Source organism: Schistocerca cancellata, chromosome 5, assembly GCF_023864275.1.
Source record: "Schistocerca cancellata isolate TAMUIC-IGC-003103 chromosome 5, iqSchCanc2.1, whole genome shotgun sequence".
In the NCBI taxonomy this organism is placed as follows: domain Eukaryota; kingdom Metazoa; phylum Arthropoda; class Insecta; order Orthoptera; family Acrididae; genus Schistocerca; species Schistocerca cancellata.
In genome coordinates, this window is record NC_064630.1 from 152,268,813 (window position 1) to 152,292,699 (window position 23,887).

General features: G+C 39.7%; 1 protein-coding gene across 12 annotated transcripts in view; it reads left to right on the plus strand.

Moving 5' to 3' along the window:
- LOC126187508 (condensin-2 complex subunit G2-like) overlaps positions 1 to 23,887 on the plus strand; it is a 275,551-nt gene that overhangs the window by 72,458 nt on the left and 179,206 nt on the right. For all 12 annotated transcript variants that reach the window (XM_049928641.1, XM_049928640.1, XM_049928639.1 and 9 more), the window contains exons 7-8: positions 18,376 to 18,489; positions 19,758 to 19,949. In XM_049928641.1, the coding sequence (XP_049784598.1) occupies positions 18,376 to 18,489; positions 19,758 to 19,949 (306 nt within the window). The remainder of the gene's footprint in view (positions 1 to 18,375; positions 18,490 to 19,757; positions 19,950 to 23,887) is intronic.

Below are 23,887 nucleotides of genomic sequence, written 5' to 3' on the forward strand. Positions count from 1 at the left end.
CTTTCGCTTCCTGTATTTTACCCCTACCACCTTTAGAATTTGAAAGAGAGTATTCCAGTCAACATTGTCAAAAGCTTTCTCTAAGTCTACAAATGCTAGAAACGTAGGTTTGCCTTTCCTTAATCTAGCTTCTGAGATAAGTCGTAAGGTCAGTATTGCCTCACGTGTCCCGACGTTTCTACGGAATCCAAACGGATCTTCCCCGAGGTCGACTTCTACCAGTTTTTCCATTCATCTGTAAAGAATTCGCGTTAGTATTTTGCAGCTGTGACTTATTAAACTGATAGTTTGGTAATTTTCGCATCTGTCAACACCTGCTTTCTTTGGGATTGGAATTATTATATACTTCTTGAAGTCTGAGGGTATTTCACCTGTCTCATACATCTTGCTCACCAGATGGAAGAGTTTTGTCAGGACAGGCTCTCCCAAGGCCGTCAGTAGTTCTAATGGAATGTTGTCTACTCCCGGGGCCTTGTTTCGACTCAGGTCTTTCCAGTGCTTGGTCAAACTCTTCATGCAGTATCGTATGCCCCATTTCATCTTCATCTGCATCCTCTTCCATATTCATAATATTGTCCTCAAGTACATCACCCTTGTATAGACCCTCTATATACTCCTTCCACCGTTCTGCTTTTCGTTCTTTGCTTAGAACTGGGTTTCCATCTGAGCTCTTGATATTCATACAAGTGGTTCTCTTATCTCCAAAGGTCTCTTTAATTTTCCTGTAGGCAGTATCTGTCTTACCCCTAGTGAGATAAACCTCTACATCCTTACATTTGTCCTCTAGCCATCCCTGCTTAGCCATTTTGCCCTTCCTGTCGATCTCATTTTTGAGACGTTTGTATTCCTTTTTGTCTGCTTCATTTACTGCATTTTTATATTTTCTCGTTTCATCAATTAAATTCAATATTTCTTCTGTTACCCAAGGATTTCTACTAGCCCTCATCTTTCCAGTGCTTGGTCAAACTCTTCATGCAGTATCGTATGCCCCATTTCATCTTCATCTGCATCCTCTTCCATATTCATAATATTGTCCTCAAGTACATCGCCCTTGTATAGACCCTCTATATACTCCTTCCACCATTCTGCTTTTCGTTCTTTGCTTAGAACTGGGTTTCCATCTGAGCTCTTGATATTCATACAAGTGGTTCTCTTATCTCCAAAGGTCTCTTTAATTTTCCTGTAGGCAGTATCTGTCTTACCCCTAGTGAGATAAACCTCTACATCCTTACATTTGTCCTCTAGCCATCCCTGCTTAGCCATTTTGCCCTTCCTGTCGATCTCATTTTTGAGACGTTTGTATTCCTTTTTGTCTGCTTCATTTACTGCATTTTTATATTTTCTCGTTTCATCTATTAAATTCAATATTTCTTCTGTTACCCAAGGATTTCTACTAGCCCTCATCTTTTTACCTATTTGATCCTCTGCTGCCTTCACTACTTCATCCCTCATGGCTACCCTTTCTTCTTCTACTGTATTTCTTTCCCTCATTCCTGTCAATTGTTCCCTTATGTTCTCCCTGAAACTCTGTACAACCTCTGGTTCTTTCAGTTTATCCAGGTCCCATCTCCTTAAATTCCCACCTTTTTGCAGTTTCTTCAGTGGTCCGGGTCCACATCAGCCCCTGGAAATGTCTTACAATTTAAAATCTGGTTCCTAAATCTCTGTCTTACCATTATATAATCTATCTGATACCTTCTAGTATCTCCAGGATTCTTCCATGTATACAACCTTCTTTTATGATTATTGAACCAAGTGTTAGCTATGATTAAGTTGTGCTCTGTGCAAAATTCTACCAGGCAGCTTCCTCTTTCATTTCTTCCCCCCAATCCATATTCACCTACTATGTTTCCTTCTCTCCCTTTTCCTACTGTCGAATTCCGGTCACCCATGACTATTAAATGTTCATCTCCCTTCACTACCTGAATAATTTCTTTTATCTCATCATAAATTTCATCAAGTCCTTCATCATCTGCATAGCTAGTTGGCATATAAACTTGTACTACTGTAGTAGGCATGGGCTTCGTGCTTATCTTGGCCACAATAATGCGTTCACTATGCTGTTTGTAGTAGCTTACCCGCACTCCTATTTTTTTATTCATTATTAAACCTATTGCTGCATGACCCCTATTTGATTTTTTATTTATAACCCTGTATTCACCAGACCAAAAGTCTTGTTCCTCCTGCCACCGAACTTCACTAATTCCCACTATATCTAACTTTAACCCGTCCATTTCCCTTTTTAAATTTTCTAACCTACCTGCCCGATTAAGGGATCTGACTTTCCACGCTCCGATCCGTAGAACGCCAGTTTTCTTTCTCCTGATAATGACGTCCTCTTGAGTAGTCCCCGCCCGGAGATCTGAATGGGGGACTATTTTACCTCCGGAATATTTTACCCAGGAGGACACCATCATCATTTAACCATACAGTAAAGCTGCATGCCCTTGGGAAAAATTACGGCTGTAGTTTTCCCTTGCTTTCAGCCATTTGTAGTACCAGCACAGCAAGGCCGTTTTGGTTAGTGTTACAAGGCCAGATCAGTCAATCATCCAGACTGTTGCCCCTGCAACTACTGAAAAGGCTGCTGCCCCTCTTTAGGAACCACATGTTTGTCTGGCCTCTCAACAGATACCCCTCGGTTGTGGTTGCACTTATTGTACGGCCATCTGTAATGCTGAGGCACGCAAGCCTCCCCAGCAACGGCAAGGTCCATGGTTCATGGGGAAGGGCCGCTGAGGTACTGTCCAGTATTACTGAAATGGTGGATCTGCCCTCACTGCAGGGTGAGTGGCAGTTGGTAAAATGTTTACATCACTCAGAGTAGAGGGTCAATGTGAATGCTGGCCATCTAGCCTAGCCTGTGCTCCCTTGTCAGTGGATAGGTGACTGTTCCTTCAGCAGGATCGAAGCAGACACACGAGGGCAGGGGTTTGCTAGTTATTGGGAACTTCAACTCCTGCGCATTATGGAGCCTGTTAGGGAGATACTGTTGAGGGCTGGAAAGAAAGCAAATGTGCACTTGATATGTCTGCTGGGCGGCCTCATCTGAGGTGTGAAGGAAGTCTTGTTTGCAGCTATTGAGTGTGCAGGGTACAGTTGTCTGCAAGTTGTTGCTCTCATTGACACTGATGATGTCTGTAGTTTGGTTTCTGAAGCTGTCCTCAGTTCATACAAGCAGCTGGCAAAAGTGGTGAAGGCTGCTGGCCTCACGAGTGGTGTGCGAGCAGAGCTTGCAGTTTGCAGCATTGTATCCAGAACTGGTTGGGGTCCTTTGGTTTGGAGCTGAGGGTCTCAATTAAAGGCTTTGTTGACCCAATTAAAAGTGTTGTTGACCCTGTGACTGTCTTGGGTGCAGATTTCTGGACCTGGGCTACTGAGTGGAAATTATGGAATGCCCTGTGGTATTTCAGAAGTGTAGAACACAAAGGAAGCAGCTACTCAGGTAGCAGAGCACTTGTGAAGTGCACATGGTCTCTTTCGTTCACACACTTGAATCATTCTCAGGATCAAGGGCTGGCTGTAACCTGAAGTACAGAGCTCTGAGATATTTAGTGATTCATGGAACATAAATCAAAAAGATGGATCAGACACCATAGGAGGGGAAGAGTTGATTCCAATTGACAAAAATATCATCTGTATTGAGGTTGAATTCACAGGTGTGACAGTGAAGTCATCTGGTTACGTATAATGCTTCTGTGTGAAATCAGGTTAATTGTTGGAGGGTTTCACCAGCCATCTGATCCTACTGTGACAGTTGTAGAGTCATTCAAATATAGTCTATGGTCATCAGTGTGAGAATACTCAGATCATGCCATATCAGTTGGAGGCTACTTTAACCTGCCAAGTATAGACTTTGATGTCTATGGATTCTTTGCAGGGGATGCAGACAGACAGTATTGTGAAGTACTTTTGAACATGTTTTTCGAAAACTGTCTTGAGCAGCTAGTTCAACAGCCCAAATACAACGGAAATATTTTACACCTTGTAACTACAGACAGGCCTAACGTTATCGACGGTATCGGTATAGAGACAGGGATTAGTGACCATAATGTCATCATAATGACGATGATCACTAAAATTAATGAATCAATCGAGGAGACTCAGAGAGTATTTCTGCTAGAAAGTGCAGATAAGTGGCTGTTAGCATCCCACTTAGACAATGAATTGACATAATTTATGGTGGTGGATGGTTAATTTGGTAAATTTCCACGGAAGATTGGAATATTTTTGTAGCGCCTTTATGATTGGTAAAGAATTTCAACAACGTACAGCATACAGTTCATCATTGACATCCATCTGAATTGGTCAGTGTGTTGACTGCAGTAGAAAGTGGAGAAAATCTAGCTTCAAGCTGTTGTTAAACATTTTCATTTGAAGGGTCGGACAGCTGCACAAATCAAAACAGAACTGGATGAAGTTCACACGGACTCTGCACCATCATTGAAGACCATTTACTTTTGGGTTAAAGAATTTAAATGTAGTTGTACAAGCACCAAAGATGAAGCATGGTGCAGCTGTCCAGTTGAGGTCGCGACAAAGGAAACCACTGACAAAATCGATGATACGGTGATGCAAGAGTGCCAGATAAAAATTTGTGAGATTACTGAGACTGTAGGCATCTCAGCTGAATGAGTGCACAATATCCTGTGTGGAGAATTGTCTATGAAGAAGCTGTGTGCGGGATGGTGCTGTGATTGCTTGCAGTTGACCAAAAATGCATCTAACACAGCATTATGTTTAACCCCAGTCTGCAAGACTTTTTACACCAATTTGTGAATGTTGATGAAACCTGGATTCGTCATTACACACCAGAGTCACAACAATGGAAAAAGGCTGGTGAAAGTGCACCGAAGGAGGCAAAGACCATTTTGTCAGCTGGTAAGGTTATGGCTACTGTTTTTTGGGAGTCCCAAGGAATCTTTCACCATGGTAATGCAGCATCCCACATATCAGTGATAACAATGGCAAAGTGCATGAACTGGGCTTTAAATTGGTTTCTCATCCACCCTATTCACCAGACTTAGCTCCATGTGACTTCTTCCTGTTCCCTAACTTGAAACTTTGGCTTGCTGGGAAGAAATTTTCATCAAATCAGTAAGTGATAGTTTGCAATCAACAAGTATTTTGCAGAGTCATTATCTTCATCTTCTCTACAGTAACAGGCAATTCCTGCCTAATACTTGAAGAGAAGATGAGGATGAGGACATTGTTATCTCCTTGTCATTTTCTCCTGTTCCTACAGTACACTTTTAGTATGTAGTCAGTGTTATAAACATAAACAAGCTAATAGTATAATAATCATAAAACCTGTTCTTACATTCCCAGATTTTTATGTTTTCCTCCATCTATGTTACTTTCTGTTGGCCCTGTTGTAAGACCTATTCTCTCAATTTGTTTCCTGCCATGAAAAATTTTTGTAAGGATAACATTTCCCATATTTTATACTTTTGAACCACTATTGGTTTTAAAATCAGTTTAAGTGGAAATTATGCTGCGTTCCAGCTTGTGCACAATATATAAAACATTGCATAACATAAAACTGTGTAGTTTGAAACAATCTTAATTTTTTTGGGTTCTATGGGAAAAATAGGCTACATATGTAGAAGGACTTTCAAAATGTTTGTGCAGTATTGTGTCAACTGACTTTTCTCTAAACTGCAACAAATCGTCAGAAAACAGTGTTCTTCAAAATTTATGAAACGTTTTGAAATTACCGAACAGATGGTTTATGAAAGTGCCGTGAGGTCTGTCATGTGTCATAGGTGACCACAAATGCACACCAACTTACAAAGTGCACTTTTAACTGCTTTAGAATAAACCAACCAATAATGAAAGCTGTGCAGTCGAAATACTCTCATTATGCCATCTATGTCATTCTTGAAATTATAGCTTTTTTGTTGGTTTGCCATGGATTAAATAAAATCACTTACTTTATGGACTCATCAGTCTCCTTCAACCCCCCCCCCCCCCCCCAATTGTAATTTCCGACATTGGAAATAATAACTAGGGGTCTAAAATCCTTTCCATCAAAGCACTTGAAGTCTGCAGGGGTACTGCCTATACCTAAAACAGAATAACAAAGTTTTTGACAGTGGAGCTTCTAAGGGCTGACATTGTTGGTTCAAAGCTAGGCACAAGTGCAAACTAGCAGAGAGGTGTGACAACTGTGCACAGGGCAGAAGGAGTGACCAAACTCATTATCTGATTGGATGCTGGTAATAGCTTCCGTGTAAACAACTAGCTGTCTGTCAATTTGCTTTTCTGATCCAGCTATAGGTTTATATTTTCTTTGTCAGTACAATTATAATGATCTTTAGTAGAGATATTTCAGTTTAACTCACCCTTTTCTTTTTATATTTCATGGCAGGTAGTATGTGTTTCCATTCTTTACTATACTTTTACAACTCACAGTGCAAAAATTATGAATAAACCATATTCATGCATTACTGCTCACTTGCAACTCATTGTCTATGAGTGCCACCCACTGTCAGATTGCATAGGAAGACAGTAGTTGCACTGACGACAGCTTCCTATTTATATCTACAAGTACATTTCAGTCACACAGTACAAATGAGCACCCATTCAACAAATGAAAAGAAATAGAACACAATATGCTACTTTAAATTAGTGTCTGACAGCTGTTAACCTTTATTTGAATTTTGAAGGAGTAAGCTTTTTTTGGGTATGTTTTACCCCACAACAGTTTTGTTATACCAACAGCCATTTGAGGTTTATGATGATGTGCGTGCATACGAGGTGCTATCCAAAATCTTCAGGACTGGTGCTGACATCTGTTGAAAACCTTACCTGTGGACTAACGGTCACCATCACCCTTGGAGTAGTTCCCATCCATATGTACACATCGGTCCCAGCGCTTCTGCCACTGGTCAAACATTTTCTGGAAGTCCTGTTGTTTGAGGGTGTTTATCCCCGCCAATGATGGTTCTTGAATCCTCTCTAGAGTGTCAAACCCATGGCCTTTCAACTAGAGTTTCAGTTTTGGGAACAGCGCGAAGTCGCAAGGTGCCAAATCTGGCGAGTACGGTGGGTGGGGTACAACCGCTGTGTTGTTTTTTGCCAAAAAGGTCCTGGTGAGCAAGGACGTGTGACAGGGCATGTCGTGATGCAGCAGCCAGTTTCCTTTATGACAGAGTTCGGGCCATCGTCGCCACAAGTTTTCATGGAGCTGTCGCAAAATGTCACAGAAGTACGTGGAATTCACTGTTTGGTTGGGTGGGACAAATTCTTTGTGCACGATTCCCTTGGTATCAAAGAAAACGATGATCATATTCTTCACTTTGCTCTTCACCTGTCTCGTTGTGGGTCTTGGAGAGCCCGGGCTCTTTCAGTGGGACAGCTCATGGTCTGTCCCCCAGACACTTGTTGAATCATTGCAAGGGTCTCCATAGCACTTTTTCCGAGATTTGCACAGAATTTGATACACATGCACTGTTCTGTTCGCGGATCCATAGTAAAATCGCAACACACCAAACACAGAGTATTACGGAAATCACTGTGGACACGCAACATGTCCTCCCAGCTGAACGCCACTTCGCACACTGAATCATCAGATATGCAGCTCTCACCACCTAGTGGTGCAAAGGTCTACTACTCCTACTTTCCAAATGGTAGCACCAGTCCCGAAAATCTTGGATTCCACCTCGTAGTGATGTGGCAATTGAGAGGGTGACTTTTTTGTTCCCAAAGGAGGCAACTTTTCTGAGATGGAACTCTCACAATGGAAATCTTTCATAATAGGACTGCATAGACATGTAATGTTTTCATCATGCAGTTGATCGACAGCTTCATTTCAGTGTTTTAAATCTTATTTGTAACGCTTGAAGTTTGTTGATATGTAATATTTCTTTCTTTTTGAGCTATGCATTGTTCACAGGTATTGTTTTCCCAAATGTTCTGGGACCTATGACCTCGCCGCTTGGTTCCCTCCCCCAAATCCATCACCACCACCAAATATTCTGGCTATAAAAATGAAAATTTAATGTGGCGTTTTTCATCATATAGGCACTGTAGTTTATTCATCCATATTGAACATTTGATAGTTCTAATTGTCATTGTTGTGTCACTTACTGGTGATAAGTTGCACAGTGTGTGGGTATTGAAACAAAAATATTGATATTTTGTAACAATATTGTATGAAAAACATAATGTCCACTTGGTGCAGTATCGATATTCAAGTGTTGATTTTTTAGATTCATTTTTTAACTAAAGAAAAATATTGAAGTGTACACACCAGTTCTTTCAGCAGGTATCAAAGATTTTTTGGGGGTAAGAATGTTCACTCACTTTTGAGAAGCTCTGCATGCTGCCTGTCGTACATAGCAGTAGCTTGAAAATATAATAATTTTTGTACATCTTCAAACAGTGAGATATCTTAAAGAAAAACATAGCAATTTTAAATTAATATCCTTTTTGTAATTTCAGTTCCAACCACATAAAGATTTTTGTTACTCTAGTTCACTTTACATAATATGCTTTATATCATTTTATCGATATTTGCATATCCGTTCCAGATATTGTAGGTCATAAAAATCTGAGCTTTCCAGGTACAGGGCCTTTTTCATATTCATAAACTAAATGAATTCTCACTAGGGGCAGTTGTCCCCCACTGACACCTCTCCATGGGCGCCCATGGCGCAAGTGACGGCAGACTAAAATTGGTAGAGATTTGTGTGTTAGCAAAAAGATCAATGTTTGATGCATACAGCTAGTCTCGTACATAAATCTTGCTGAGAACCCAGGATAGTTCTGGTCATATGTAAAATCACGAAGCAGTTCTAAGACTTTTATCCAGTCACTCATTGACCAGTCTGATGTGACATTAGAAGACAGCAAAAGGAAAGCTGAAGTTTTAATTTTCGTCTTTAAGAAATATTTCATGCAGGAGAATTGTACAAATGTACTGTCCTTTGACCATTGCACAGACTCTTGTATGAAGAATACAGTAATAGGCACCCATGGCCTACAGAAACAACTGAAATAATTTAAAGCAATTAAGTCACCATGTCTGGATGGAATTCCAATTTGGCTTTACAGAGAGCACTCTACGGCATTGGCCCCACACGTAGCTTGCATTTATCATGAATCTCTCACCCAGAGTAAAGTTCCAAGTGATTGGAAAAAAATACACGTGACTCCTGTATGTAAGAAAGACCAGTCTCTTTAACATCGGTTTGTTGCAGAATTCTTGAACTAATTCTCATTTTGAATATAATAAATTTCCTTGAACAGTGGAAAAACTAGGATGGGCTAATAACAATATTTTGAGAAGAATAGATTGCTACTCACTATAAAGAGGAGCTGTTGAGTTGTGGACATGCATACCGAAAAGACTACTAAACGTGCAGGCTTTTGACCAAAAGATCTTCTTCTAAATTTGGCAAAACACATACATTCACACAAGCACAACTCAAAACACACACGACCACTGTCTCTGGACACTGAGGCCAGCCTCATACACTCTCCTCATGCCACTTCATTAGACTTCCTTTTGTGGGGTTATGTCAAGGTTCACATGTACGCAACACCAATGAATTACATGGTTACCTCTTGTGCAGGAGTCAGTGAAGCAGTGAGAACTGTTGATGCTGCAATGCTGAACCTGGCCTCAGTGGCCAAGGAGAGTGGGCACGTGTGTGTGTGTGTGTGTGTGTGTGTGTGTGTGTGTGTGTGTTTTGTCTATTGTCTATTTTAGAAGAAGGCCTGTTGGCCGAAAGCTCAAATGTTTAGCTGTCTTTTTGGTGTGGCCGTCTGCTGCTCTTCGTCTGCGGTATATAGTGAGAAGCAGTCTGTCCTTTTGATAATATCATCATAAATTTTCTTGAGATGGAAAAGCTTCTCTCCAAGAATCACCACAGTTTTAGGAAGCATCACCCTTGCAAAACTCAGCTTTCCCTTTTCTCACATTGTTTACTGTGAACTCTTGATGAAGGGCAACAGGCAGATTCTCTATTCCTAGATTGCGGAAAAGCATTTGACACCATGCCCCACTGTAGACATTTAATGAAGGTATGAGCATACACAATAGGTTCTCAGATATACAAATTGCTCAAAGACTTCTTAAGTAACAGAACACAGTATGTTGTCCTCGACAATGCGTGTTTATCAGAGACAATGGTATTGTCAGGAGTGCCCCAGGGAAATGTGACAGGACTGCTGTTATTTTTTGTATACATAAATATCTGATGGACAGGGTGAACAGCAATCTGTGGCTGTTGTTGATGCTTTGATGTGTATGAAGGTGTCATCATTGATTGGCTGAAGGAGGATACAATATGACTTAGACAGAATTTCTAGTTGTTGTGGCAAATGGCAGCTAGCTCTAAATGTAGAAACATGTAAGTTAATGTAGATGAGTAGGAAAAACAAACTGTAATGTTTGAGCATGGCATTAGTAGTGTGCTGCTTTACAGAGTCACATCAATTAATTATCTAAGCATAACATTGAAGAGTTGTATGAAATACAATGAGCACGTAACAATGTAGTAGGAAAGGCGAATGGTTGACTTCATTTTATTGTGAGAATTGTAGTAAAGTGAATTGAAGTAGGAAAGGTGAGTGGTTGACTTCAGTTTATTGCGAGAATTGTAGCAAAGTGTGGTTCATTTGTAAAGGAGACTGCACATAGTGTTGTTTGAGAGGTGGGATCTGCATTAAAGAAAGACATTGCATCAGTTCAGAGGTGGGCTGCTAGGTTTGCTACAGACAACACCCAAGTATCACAGAGATGCTTTGGGAATTCAAATGGGAATTCCTGGAGGGAAGATAATATTGTTTTTGAGGAACACTATTGAGAAAGTTTAGAGAATTGGCATTTGAAGCTGACTCCAGAATGATTCTGTTGTCACCAACACACATTTCACACAAGGACCATGAAAATAAGATAAGAGGAATCAAGACTCATATGGAGGCATATAGAAAGCTGTTTCTCCCTCACTCTATTTGCGAGTGGGACAAGAAGGAAATAATTAGTAGTGGTACAATTTACTGCCATGCACCGTACAGTGGCGTGTGGAGTGAGTATGTAGATGTATGTGCAGACATATTTGAGTTGCATTGAACTTCAGCAACATTTTACTATAAGGTACCTGAATATCAGTTTGGTATGTTATTGGCATGTGATTAGGGATAGTGCATTTTAACTCTTTCTTCACTTACCCAAGTAGATCATGTACTATAATTTAAAGTGTCCCTCTTAACTGAAGTCTTTGAAATAAATGTAGCTTGCACGAAGCTCGTGTTCATAAGAAGTCTGTTCTTGAACCAGCAAACTGATGATGGTGGCAGAGTGCTGGACTCCATGTTATTGTCAGATACATTATATCGTCAGTGAAGAAACAATACCATAGCAAAATAAGAATTTTACACGAGAGACAGAAAACTGTCTAAAATGCCTAATACATTTTACCGTGGCGCTAAATTTGCATCGTAGCACTGCAAGGAAATATTGGATCAAATAAAAATGTGAACAAAAAAAATACGCTTTAGAAAGCTTAATTATGGCACATACGTGGAATTGTCTCGGTATTTATGCCATGCTCTGTTACTTACGCGGTACTTGTTTGTCAGTCTCCCGGCACGACTTGACACATTTACGTTGGTATTTGGTGCTGAGAAAGCTAGTAAGAACAAGTTTTGGAGCATTAATCATTTTTATTGAAAGATTTCATAGAAACATTTTAAATAAATATACTGTTTACATAGTTCTGATAATGTCTGCACATTTGTTCAAGGAAAATCCTAAACGTCACTCAAAGCAGCAACAGAGAATTACACTGCACTGATACTCGTCACACACTTACCTCCACGATAATTTTTGTTCATAAGGAATGTTGTCATAATAACTATGACAGTCTTTAGGAAGAACAGATTTAAGTTGTTGTAAATGATCCTGTTTTGATTTCTTGATTTTCAGTCTTTCCTTGTATAGTTTCAGAAAGCAAACATCTCCAATAATTTTCCTCGGACACCTCGGTAATTCTTGCCACACCTTGTTGAAAGAGCACTTGTAGTAAATAATACCATTTGGGCGGTACTGTAGCACCCTCAGATCAGTAACTGTAGGCACATTTTTATAGCTCTTCCAGGTCTAATTGAGTTGTACAGCCACAAACTTTTCTCTGCATATTTGATGAAAATGAAATAATCTAGGTAATGGACTTCATATGCCTATGGGTTTTTTCTCGCTTCTTTAGATATCAGAGTGTATTGGCTAGGAAGTGTAACTTCACGTCCTTTAAGCTTGCACTCAATGGAGCTGTGAACTAAGTCACATTCCATCTGAGTATAGCTTTTCTCCAAAAACTTTTGTGTAATCAATACTCCAGTATCAATTGCTAATGTTAAAAGAGCATATGATATCACATTTCTGTTCTGATATGTGCAGGCGTCAGAATACAGAATGACTTGAATGGGATTTTCCTTAATCATTCTGGATAGGGTGTCCATGATGCATGAGGCAAAACATGATGCAACCAAATCATCTTGCATTTCATCGAACCAGTAACATACTGCATCATGACTTTCTAAAGTATACATTGTAAAGTTATGAACAATCAACTTAGTTTTATAATAAACTACACTTGCACTTAAAAATGGAGCTGCTTTCATGGCCTGTAAGTCCATGGTGTACACTGAGCAGAGCTTCTGCTGGGCCTCTTTCTTGTCAGCATCCTTTTGCATCCTTGCCTGCTCTTTCCGTTCTGCGTGTTGCTTCCACACGTCTTCACTCAAGTTACCAAGCCTGTAACTAGAACACAAGTCGCACTGGTCTTTCTTGGGGGAAAATAAGCTAATATTACCATCTTTTAAAATCAGGTTAAAGGTAGCCCGACTTAATGGTGACACCTTCTCCGCATGACATTTTTCGAGTCCATACAGCTGTTGTTTGGATTGTAGAATAGGCTCAAGGTATAACTTCGAGGAGGATTTCCTGCAGTAATGTGAGTGAAGTTTCAGAAGAGAGACCAGGAATTCTTTCATGAAGGTTCTCTCATCTTTCTTCTTCGTCTGTTTGATTCGAGATCGTGACGGTTCTGTATCAGGACTCATCCCATGTGTGGAATTACCCAGCCAATATTGGACAGTCCATTCTCTAATCCCAAGAGTATTGAGAAACATCTTTTTACATACTTTATGTTTCCCCATCTCATTTTTCAAATGATAAATGAGCGTCCCTTTTCTCCTGGATTCGCCAGTGTTCTTCCCTGGATGTTTGGTTGGAATTACATCCACAAGGTTGATAATGTAAACCTTCCTCTGATCCCATGACATTGTTTCCCAAAACGTATTAAAGACTGCCAGCCCCTCATCAGCAGAAAACTGATGACATTTCCTTGGAATGGATTTCTGGCACATATTCGAAGTACATGTTGGACCTAATTTTTGTGCCTCTCTTGGAATATCATGAGTGATTTTACCAATTCGACTTCTTTTGTATCCAATATACACCTGTCCATGCATTCTCAGAATACTGGCATTTTTCTTCCTATCTTCAGGATGTGGTTTAGACTTCATTTTCCTGTCACTCCTTACGTCACCATAAAATTCTTGGCCTTCACTGTCAGCATCATTATTGCTCCCGTGATCTTCCAATAATTTATCCAGTGTTTGGCAAACAATGAGCACCATCGCATAGCAATGAGTGTGAAGTACTGTCATCTCCAGTGGAAACTGTGACTGTGGTTTCATTTTGAGCATTGTTGGATACAACCACTGAAGTTTCTAGATGGAAAAATATTTATAAATTAAATTAAACAGACAAAGATGAAACTCAAATTCATGTATTTATGAGAATGATGGCATCAGTAATACTATTAACTATAATCCCAAGAAAATTTACCTGCGTCATTAGATGTTGCAGGAACAGTAACCGAGAACCCCATATACGAAATTAATTTTCCTTAGGTAAACGTAACTTGAGCGTTACGACTTTTTTTGCCTGTTGTTTGTTCTGCATTTACAGGAGATCCTACAAGAAAGTGGACAGTCTAGAAATCTTTGGCAGAAATGAATAAAGCACAGAATGAGTGAAGTAGGGGCTTTCTGATTTATATCACAATAAGGCACTTGCGATGTTACTAACATTCAAAGGTGAATAATAAAACAATTTTCTTACCGCTGTCAGTCATTCTCAAGAACGATTCTCCACTTTCATGAGCTGATTTCAGCTGAGAAACAATTTCTTCTTCAGTAAAAAGATCGTCATTTATATCACTGTCGATTATCGAGAATGAAGCTACAAGCATGGAACCACTTTCGAGCACTGTTAAATACGTAATAAGGCAGTTAGCAATGTGCTGTGGCTGCGCACGCTTTTGTATTTACGTGGTATAGTTTACAGTATCCATAGATTGTAGATACGTGGTATTTAATTCTCTACAGTTCCACAGCATTGCCATCTATTTATTTGCTGTGTCACATACGCGGTATTGTTTTAGATAATTTTTTCATGGTAAATAATTAAAAATTTGGCATTACGGTGTTAAGAGCAGATGCGCGTACGGTCAACGACATCATCTGACTGAAAAACGAAAAATCGGAAATTTTTCAGTTATGCGGTATTGTTTCTTCATCGACGATATCCACAAGAAGGATTTCTTTAGGTGAAATGTCAACAGTTTGTGATGAGGAACAGTACAATATAATTATCTCTTATTCTAGAAGAGTCATCAAGTGAACAGGTACCATTAACTATTTTATTCATTTGATCTGTGATGAATTAAATGAAGCAGATTAAGAGTTCATGCATTATATTTATTTGATTTCATGCTTACAGTTACATATAGTTTTATAAATAATAATATCTGCTCCAAAGAAACAGAAAGCAGACTATAGAACACTAAAATAATGAAGGATGTGTTAATAATATCCATATTTCGATTTGTATGTGATTTGTTTTCATATTACTGAAAAAAAGAGATACACGGACTTCTGTAAACAAGCGTGAATTGTGAAGAAAGAACAAGGGCCAAAAAAGCACTGTGTATCACCATTACAATATAGTTTTCATTTTTCCATAAAGAACAGTTTAAAATGTAAATATATAGTGTGTGCCCATAAAGTTCTGCTAATATCTCAAAAAATTGTAGCTTGGAAATTATTAGAGACAGAGAACTGTGTTTAGTTGTAAAATGTTTAGCAGCTCTCAGAGTTCCTTTTTCCCCTGTTATAAATACTTTTGGATTAAAGGAGACTACTCACTGGAAAGCAGAATGTTCAGTTGTCAACAGAAACACAAAAAGAAAAAAAAAAACCTTGCTAGCTTTCAGAGTAATCCTTTTTTGAGCTAGAGCAAAAGACACACACATACACATGCACTTGCTTGTGCGCTTTTCCCCCTATGTGATGCCAGCCAGATAAACAGTGCCAGTGCTGCATTTTGGCAGTTTGATTAGGCTGTGTTGGGAGTTGTGTTGTGTGGGGTGGGTAGAGAGAGTGAGAGGCAGGAGACAGGGAGATGGATTGGTGGTGGGCAGCTAGTGGTTCAGAGGCAGACAGCTGGTTTGCTGGCTAGGAATGCAAGAGGGAGGGGTGGCAGGTACATGGGCTAGGCGCGTGATGCTATGGAAGCAAAGGATGTATTGTAAGAATAACTCCCATCTGTGTAGTTCAGTGAAGCTGGTGGTGGAGGGAAGAATCTGTATGGCCCAGCACCACTCCTCTTTTTGTCCTTTGTTGCAGATTTGACTTGGGGTTCATCAAAATGGCAACAGACTAGAACTACATCTGCATCTACATGGAAGCTCTGCAAATCACATTTAAGTGTCTGGCAGAGGGTTCATCAAACCACCCTCACAATTCTCTTTTATTCCAATCTCGTATAGTGCGTGGAAAGAACGAACACCTGTATCTTTCCGTACGAGCTCTGATTTCCCTCATTTTATCAAGGTGATCGTTTCTTCCTATGTAGGTCCGTGTCAACAAAATATTTTTGTATTCGGAGGAGAAAGTTGGTGATTGAAATTTCGTGAGAAGATTCCACCGCAACGAAAAATGCCTTTCTTTTAATGATGTCCCGCCCAAATCCTGTATCATATCTGTGACACTCTATCCCACATTTCACGATAATACGAAGCATGCTGCACTTCTTTGAACTTTTTCGATGTACTTTGTCATTCCTATCTGGAAAGGATCCCACACCGCACAGCAGTATTCTAAAAGAGGACGGACAAGTGTAGTGTAGGCAGTCTCCTTAGTAGATCTGTTACATTTTCTAAGTGCCCTGGCAATAAAATGCAGTCTTTGGTTGGCCGTCCCCACAACATTTTCTATGTGTTACTTCCAATTTCAATTGTTTGCAATTGTAATACCTAAGTACGTAGTTGACTTTATGGCATTTAGATTAGACTGATTTATCGTGTAACTGAAGTTTAACAAATTCCTTTTAACAGTGATGTGGATGACCTCACACTTTTTGTTATTTAGGGTCAACTGCAAATTTTCGCACCATTCAGATATCTTTTCTAAATCGTTTTGCAGTTTGTTTTGATCTTCTGATGACTTTATTAGTCGGTAAACAACAGCGTCATCTGCAAACAACCTAAGACGGCTGCTCGGATTGTCTCCCAAATTGTTTATATAGATAAGGGACAGCAATGGGCCTATAACACTACCTTGGGGACGGCCATAAATCACTTCTCTTTTACTCTATGACTTTCTGTCAGTTACCACGAACTGTGACCTCTCTGACAGGAAATCACAAATCCAGTCACATAACTGAGACAATATTCCATAAGCATGCAATTTCACTACAAACCGCTTGCGTGGTACAGTGTCAAAAGCCTCCCAGGAATCCAGAAATACAAAATCGATCTGAAGTCCCTTGTCAATAGCACTCAACACTTCATGTGAATAAAGAGCTAGTTGTGTTTCACAGGAATGATGTTTTCTAAACCCGTGTTGACTGTGTGTCAATAGATAATTTTCTTCAAGGTAGTTATTGTTTGAACTCAATATATGTTCCAAAGTCCTGCTGCATATCAACATTAATGATATAGGCCTGTAATTTAGTGGATTACTTCTACTACCTTTGTTGAATATTGGTGTGACCTGTGCAACTTTCCAGTCTTTGGGTACAGATCTTTCGTAGAACGAACTATTGTATATGATTGTTAAGTATAGAGCTAATGCCTCAGCATTCTCCAAAAGGAACCTAATTGGTATACAGACTGGACCAGAAGACTTGCTTTTATTAAGTGATTTAAATTGCTTCACTTCTCTGAGGATACTTACTTCTACATTACTCATGTTGGCAGCTGTTCTCGATTTGAATTCTGAAATATTTACTTCGTCTTCTTTTGTGAAAGCATTTCGAAAGGCTGTGTTTAGTAACTCTGCTTTGGCAACACTGTCTTCGATAGTATCTCCATTGCTATCGCGCAGAGAAGGCATTGATTGTTTCTTGCCGCTAACATACTTCACATACGACCAGTATCTCTTTGGATTTTCTGCAAGGTTTCAAGACAAAGTTTTGTTGTGGAAACTGTTATAAGCATCTCGCATTTAAGCCCACGCTAAATTTCGAGCTTCTGTAAAAGATCGCCGATCTTGGAGATTTTGTGTCTTTTTAAATTTGGCATGTTTGTTTCGTTGTTTCTGCAACAGTGTTCTGACCCGTTTTGTGTACCAAGAAGGAAGTGCAATGTGTCATCTGGTATGCAGAATTCAAATCTGTGACAATGGTACTGCAGAATTACAAGTGCAGTATGGAAGGGTACCAGCAGCAAAAACAATCATAATGAGGTGGTTCAAAAATTTTAAAGATATAGGCAGTGTCAAAGACCTTCCTACAGGACGTCCCCCTGTTCTGAAACCTATGTTGACAGAGTGCAAGCTTCATTTTAATAGAGCCTCCAAAAGTTATTTGTTATGCAGGACACACTGAATTACACTATTCCTGAGAGCTGGATGAGTCGTGATGGTTCCATTACATGGCCGTCGCGCTCTCCCAGTGTCACATCATGGAACTTCTTTTTGTGGGGTTACGTTGAGGGTTGTGTGTGCACACCACCAGTGAATGACATTTACTATACTTCATGTAGGAATCATTGACGCAATCAGAACTGTTGGTGTTGCACAGAACTCAAATATTGTCTTAATGTTCTAAAACGTGAGGTGCACATTAAAATTCTGACAAAACAGAAAAAAAACTTTGAGAACTGCTAAATGTTTTACAACAAACCATGATTCTCTGCCTCTAGCATGTCAAAGTTGTGACACTGGCACATTGGTATCTCGGCAGTGACATGTTGAAATTACATGAATTACTCTTTCAGCAGTGCTGCTTTCCATAATGAATTATCTACTGTTTATGTTGGTATCACGTTGTTGTTGTTGTTGTTGTTGTTGTTACAGGACATGCATGGAGTCTGTAAAGGATTTCTTCTTGAATGCAATAGAAATATTGCTAAGGCATATGGTGATATATATTATACAGCCTGGTCTGTAGCGGACACAGGTATGAGGAAGGTGAGTCTCATTGCTACTGTCATGATACGAGGGTTGACTGAAAAGTAATGTCTCCACCTTCATAACTCTTGAACAGTTGGCAGCATTGGTATGCGGCAGGTACTGGCTTGTTCCATAGCCTCTTCTCTACAGCCCCAGTTGGCGGGAAGCCTTAGCATTGAACAGTTGTGTTGTTACAGAGTAATATAACCCTGCGCAGATGGTCGGTCAATGTGATTTAAGCAATGTGCAGTCATTGAATTCTTCACAGCAGCGGGTGTCACCCCAAAGGAGATTCAACAGAGAATGAAAGCAGTTTATGGTGATTGTGTTGATGTGAGTGCTGTGCCTCGTTGGGTGAGTAAGTTTAAAGAAATTGATGTGGGAACGTCTGACCTGCATGACAAACAAAGAGTTGGACGTCCTGTGACAGCAACCACTGAGTTTCACAAGCAAAATGTTGACAGATTGATTCAGGACGATCGGTGTATCATTCAGCTTTGCTCGGCTATCGGAAGATCTGTGCATGATGCTGACTCTTGAAATGAAAGCTTACAGACTTGAAATTTGCCAGGAACTCCTCTCGTGTTGCTTGCCCAGTGATGCACAGTTCTCACATCAATACACACACCATAAACTGCTTTCATTCTCTGATGAATCTCCTTTGGGGTGACACATTCTGCTGCCAAGAATTCAATGACTGCACGTTGCTTAAATCACATTGACCAACCTTCTGTTCCATACTTTACACTGTAACAACACAGCCGTTCAATGCTAAGGCTTTCCGCCAACTGGAGCTGTAGAGAAGAGGCTACAGAACAAGCCAGTATGTGCCGCATACCAATGCTGACAACTGTTGAAGAGTTATGAAGGTGGAGGCATTACTTTTCAGTCAACCCTCATATTTCCCATTTATCAGAGACTGAATCACAAAAGATAGATAAAAACATGCTTCTTAAAAAAAAAAGTGGTGTAATTGACAACAAAACCTTAGGTTTTTGGAATTAATTCTCACTTGTGTCATTACAATAGTATTTTAATCTTCTAGTGGAGATTTTAGTATAAAGAAACCAATTATTCTGCCCTGTTAGGATCCACTCCGATGCAAATGCTGTGTCTTTTCACACTGAGGCATAACAACATCAAGATGAATATTTCCCACTTGTCTATCTTTTGCCTTTGCTTTTCACCAAATGTACTGTGATAACTTTGTTCTCTTTCTCTGCACTACTTTGCAATGTTATTTATTTTTAGTCTTAAACTGCACTAAAAAAGAAATACTGTTTCAGTTTATTGAAGAGTACTTGATTCAGGACTTCATGGCACGCATTATGGATTTGAAGAGGCAAGTGTTGGAAATGAGCCAATTAGGTCAGAAAGTGCTCACCATACTTCATGCATTCCACACTCATAAATCAAATACCCAAGTCCGTTCCATGCTGGCGACTCTGTACGAACCAATTCTGTGGCGAAACCTTAAGGTGAGTGCCTGTCTTTGACAGAGTAATAAAGAAATGTAAAACACACCTGGAAATGATAAAAGATTAATTCATTTTCGGGCACATTTCACTGAAATTTCTTCTTTTTGTACTTAAAACTAGTTTGGTTGGTTTTTAGTAAGTATCAGAGGTTGCACATGTTGTTGATTGTGATACATCCACAAATTAAGAATTATTTGTCATGGAAAGAACTGTTACACATTATAGCTTTTGGCCAAGGCCCTCTTTAGCAAAAGAAAACACACACACACACACACACACACACACACACACACACAGTCTTTCACACAAGTAGGCACATCTGACGTGCACATGGCCGCAACACCAACAGCTCCAACCGGAGTGCGACTGTCGCATAAATAGCAATCTGGAGTGGGGCAGAGAAGTGAGAGGGATAGCAGGATGAATGGGTGTGTGTTTCCTTTGCTGGAGAAGGCTTTGAGCGAAAGCTGTAATGTGTAACAGTCATTGCAGTGTGCCTGTCTGCAACTGAACTGGTCATCTTGACACTGAGTAACAATTTATCCTTTTAATATAGTTGATTTTCAAACCCGGAGTTTCCATTGTTTCATTTTGCATAACAGCTATTTTCTTTTGTGCATTATTCTTCTCAGTATCCGTTCTTCTCTTTCTTCATGTGTTTTTTCATCGCCTTCCAAACCTCACACACTCTGACTTCTGAGCCCCAATGTATCAAACAATCTCATCTGTGCACAACACACAGCTACGTGACCACCCAAAACCTTTATCTTCACATTTCCTACATGATTTCCTGTTTCCCTGGTACCATTCCTGCTGCACTAGACCCCTGCTCCATCTTTCTGCACCAGTTCAGAGAAGTATCACTTTCCCTGGCCAAACCCAGTTCCACATTCTGTTCCTTAAATACTGCGTAAACCATGGAACCCCCCTCCAATGGTCTGATAGTAAAAATTCCTTTTTCTGAATCCCACCCCTCCTTTCATAATGACCTTGACCTTTTCAGATTCTGCCAGACCCTGTCCTCACAAACCTGGTACTGCAAAAATGCATTTCCATGCCACAGGTATTCTAGAACCATCTCTGCTCACTACACAAGAAATAGCTATTGTGCAGTCCCCACTACACATCTCACATCTCTGAAATTGAGTTCCTTGCTCTCAAGCAACTGGAAGAACATTCTAGACCCAAACTCCATAAGTTATCCAAGCTGCAAACATCCTACAGCTGCTTTGGGGCACCTCTATCCAAGCACTATTATACCCACAGTGTTCCTCCTCGGCAACCGCCCATAGCATCCACATCCTGTGTAGTGTACCTTTTCAACTTGCCATGTCCCCCAAAACTCTTTATCAACATGCCAAATCCAGAGCCTAAACAATCCCTGAACACTGTTGTTAACCTTTCCACCAAAATTCTCAGCTCCACAGAAGTTTCAGTCGTATTCAAAGGCCTCACCTTTAGCTCTACATGCAAATTTAGCCATGTTCGACTCATCAAAGACCTCCTCTCCTTCTTCTGATTCCTGCAATGGAAACACTTCTTTGCCACCAATCCCACCAACCAAAGCTGACCTAATTCCAACATTGAACTGTGCCTCTCTCAGTTCATAGAACCATCCAGCCATGATCCCCCCCTCCACCTAACCACCTTCCAGGAATTCCTTACCTCTAACTTGGCCTCATCATCCTTCCCAAGGTCCCTTCCTAAGGACACCAACCTTTCAGCAGAGGAAACAACAGCCATACACAGTCTCAAAGCAGATTCTGATCTAATTGTCCTCCCTACAGGCAAAGGCTCCCTAATCCAATTAAATACTCTGTGATGCCTCAGGGTGTGTCCTGTCTAGCTATGCCTTGTTTTTGTCAAGTTCTACCATACATTTCTATTCTCCCTAATTCTATTCAGTATCTCTTCATTAGTTACTGAAGAGTAGAGGCACTCTTCAGGATTCTCCTCGAAACACCACTTTTCAAAAGTTTCTGTTCCCATTTTGTCTTTTCTGTTTAAAATATGCATTTCACTTTGATATAAAGCCACATTTCAGAAAAGAGTTCCACACTTAAACTTTTATAGGATGTGAATAAATTTTTCTCCTTCAGAAATTGTTTCCTTGCTATGGCCACCCTATATTTTGTGGCTATCATCAGTAATTTTGTCGCCTAAATAGTAAAAACTCGTATTTTACTTTTGTTGTAATATTTCTTAACACTTTCCACACTGAGCGGTTTGGACATGGTTTGTCCCTGTGGACTTTTCAGGCAATTTCACTGACTTTTTAGAAAAGTCTTGAAGAAAATATAAAGATAGTAAACCATACACATCAAAGTTTGAAACTTCTTCTTTCGAATGCTGTTATACAGTATTTTCTGAACATAAATGACATTTTTTTCTAGAATTTTGGAAGTAAAATGTTTTTCCAAAAAAGAAAAAAAATGCTAACTTCTAAAACTTATTATTTTTAACGTTTGAAAGAAATAAGCATGTACAAAAGAACATATTTTATTGGAAAAAAATGTGCATACAAGAAAAAATTAATAAAGAAGTGTAGCTTCTTTTTATCAAGAATAATTTATTCGGGTATGGTATTCTTTGAAACAGTCAGGTACATAGATACCCACATTACACTGCTTACACCAACCACCATTGTGTTTCTTTTCTTACTTTTTTCCCAGTTTCTTCTTTTGCCTGTATCAACACACACTTTACAGCACCTGCTACATTTTGTTTACATGCTGTACCTGGGATCTTTTCTGGGAAGTGATACCCAAACACTCTGTCCGCACTTGTTGATGTTCCACCCTGTGAATCTTGAAGCTCCTCCACACCACCTTGAGTTGCTAGCTGCTTACCTAAAGCCTTCATGAAGCATGCCAGAGATGATGTTTTTTTGGTTGTATGTCTGTGCACAACGCAACTATTCACTAATCTTAAAAGAAATAAGTGAAAGAAAACCTTTTTCCACCATTTCAGTGTCTTCTGACAGAAAGAATAATAGCTTGATAGGTGGTCAACCCTGTCTACTCCAGTTTTACCCTTGTTACAGTGTATTACAACATTTGGTTCCATCTCTCTACTTGCTCCTCTTTGTTTCTAGTACTACCTACTGCTGAAGTTGCTCAATGTTTGGTCAAAAGACAGTACACATCCCTGGTTGATTTCCATTTTATTGCAAGTAAATATTCCTTCCCCAAAAACATCATTTTCCCCTTCCTAAGCTTCACAGCCTTCATTTCATTAGGTGGACCCTTCCTGTTTTTCATTACAGTTCCTGCACCCAAAGTTTTATCCTGCCACAGGTAGTCCAACACAGCGAGGCTTGTGTAGAACCTATCCGTATAAATGCAGTGTGATTTGCCAAAATAATCTTCACACAACCTCCCAATTACTGACAAGACAGAGTTATCTACATTGTTTGCTTTACCTGTGTAAATATCACAATTCAAAGCATAACCTGTTGTTGAGTCACACAGTAAATAGAGATTGATCCTGCAGTTATTTGGTTTGCTTTTCATATACACTCTGAATCCTATTCTGCCTCTGAAGCAGCACATCCCTTGATCAGTTGTGAGGCTTATGACAAGTTAAAAAAGAGAGAGTTAAAGAGGGTGTGACATATATATGCCCTGAATGGAGTGCATAAGTTCTAATAAATGTTCATCCACCTGCAGGTCTGCTATAATTGTTGTCCCTGCACAGGAAACAGCATGTAGTTCATGAATCCATTATCTTGATGCTGTAAGAAGCTCTTAGTGAGGAACTGTTATTTTAGAAATAATTAAATTTCCAATCAGTGTGTTTATAAGGGATGCCATTTGCTTTTTATTGGCAGAACACGATAAACTGCACATTACATTCCACTTTAGAGTCGCAAATATTTTCTATTCTTCAACAAAATAATGAACTGCATATACAACTTATCTGTCCCCTGAGACTGCTGA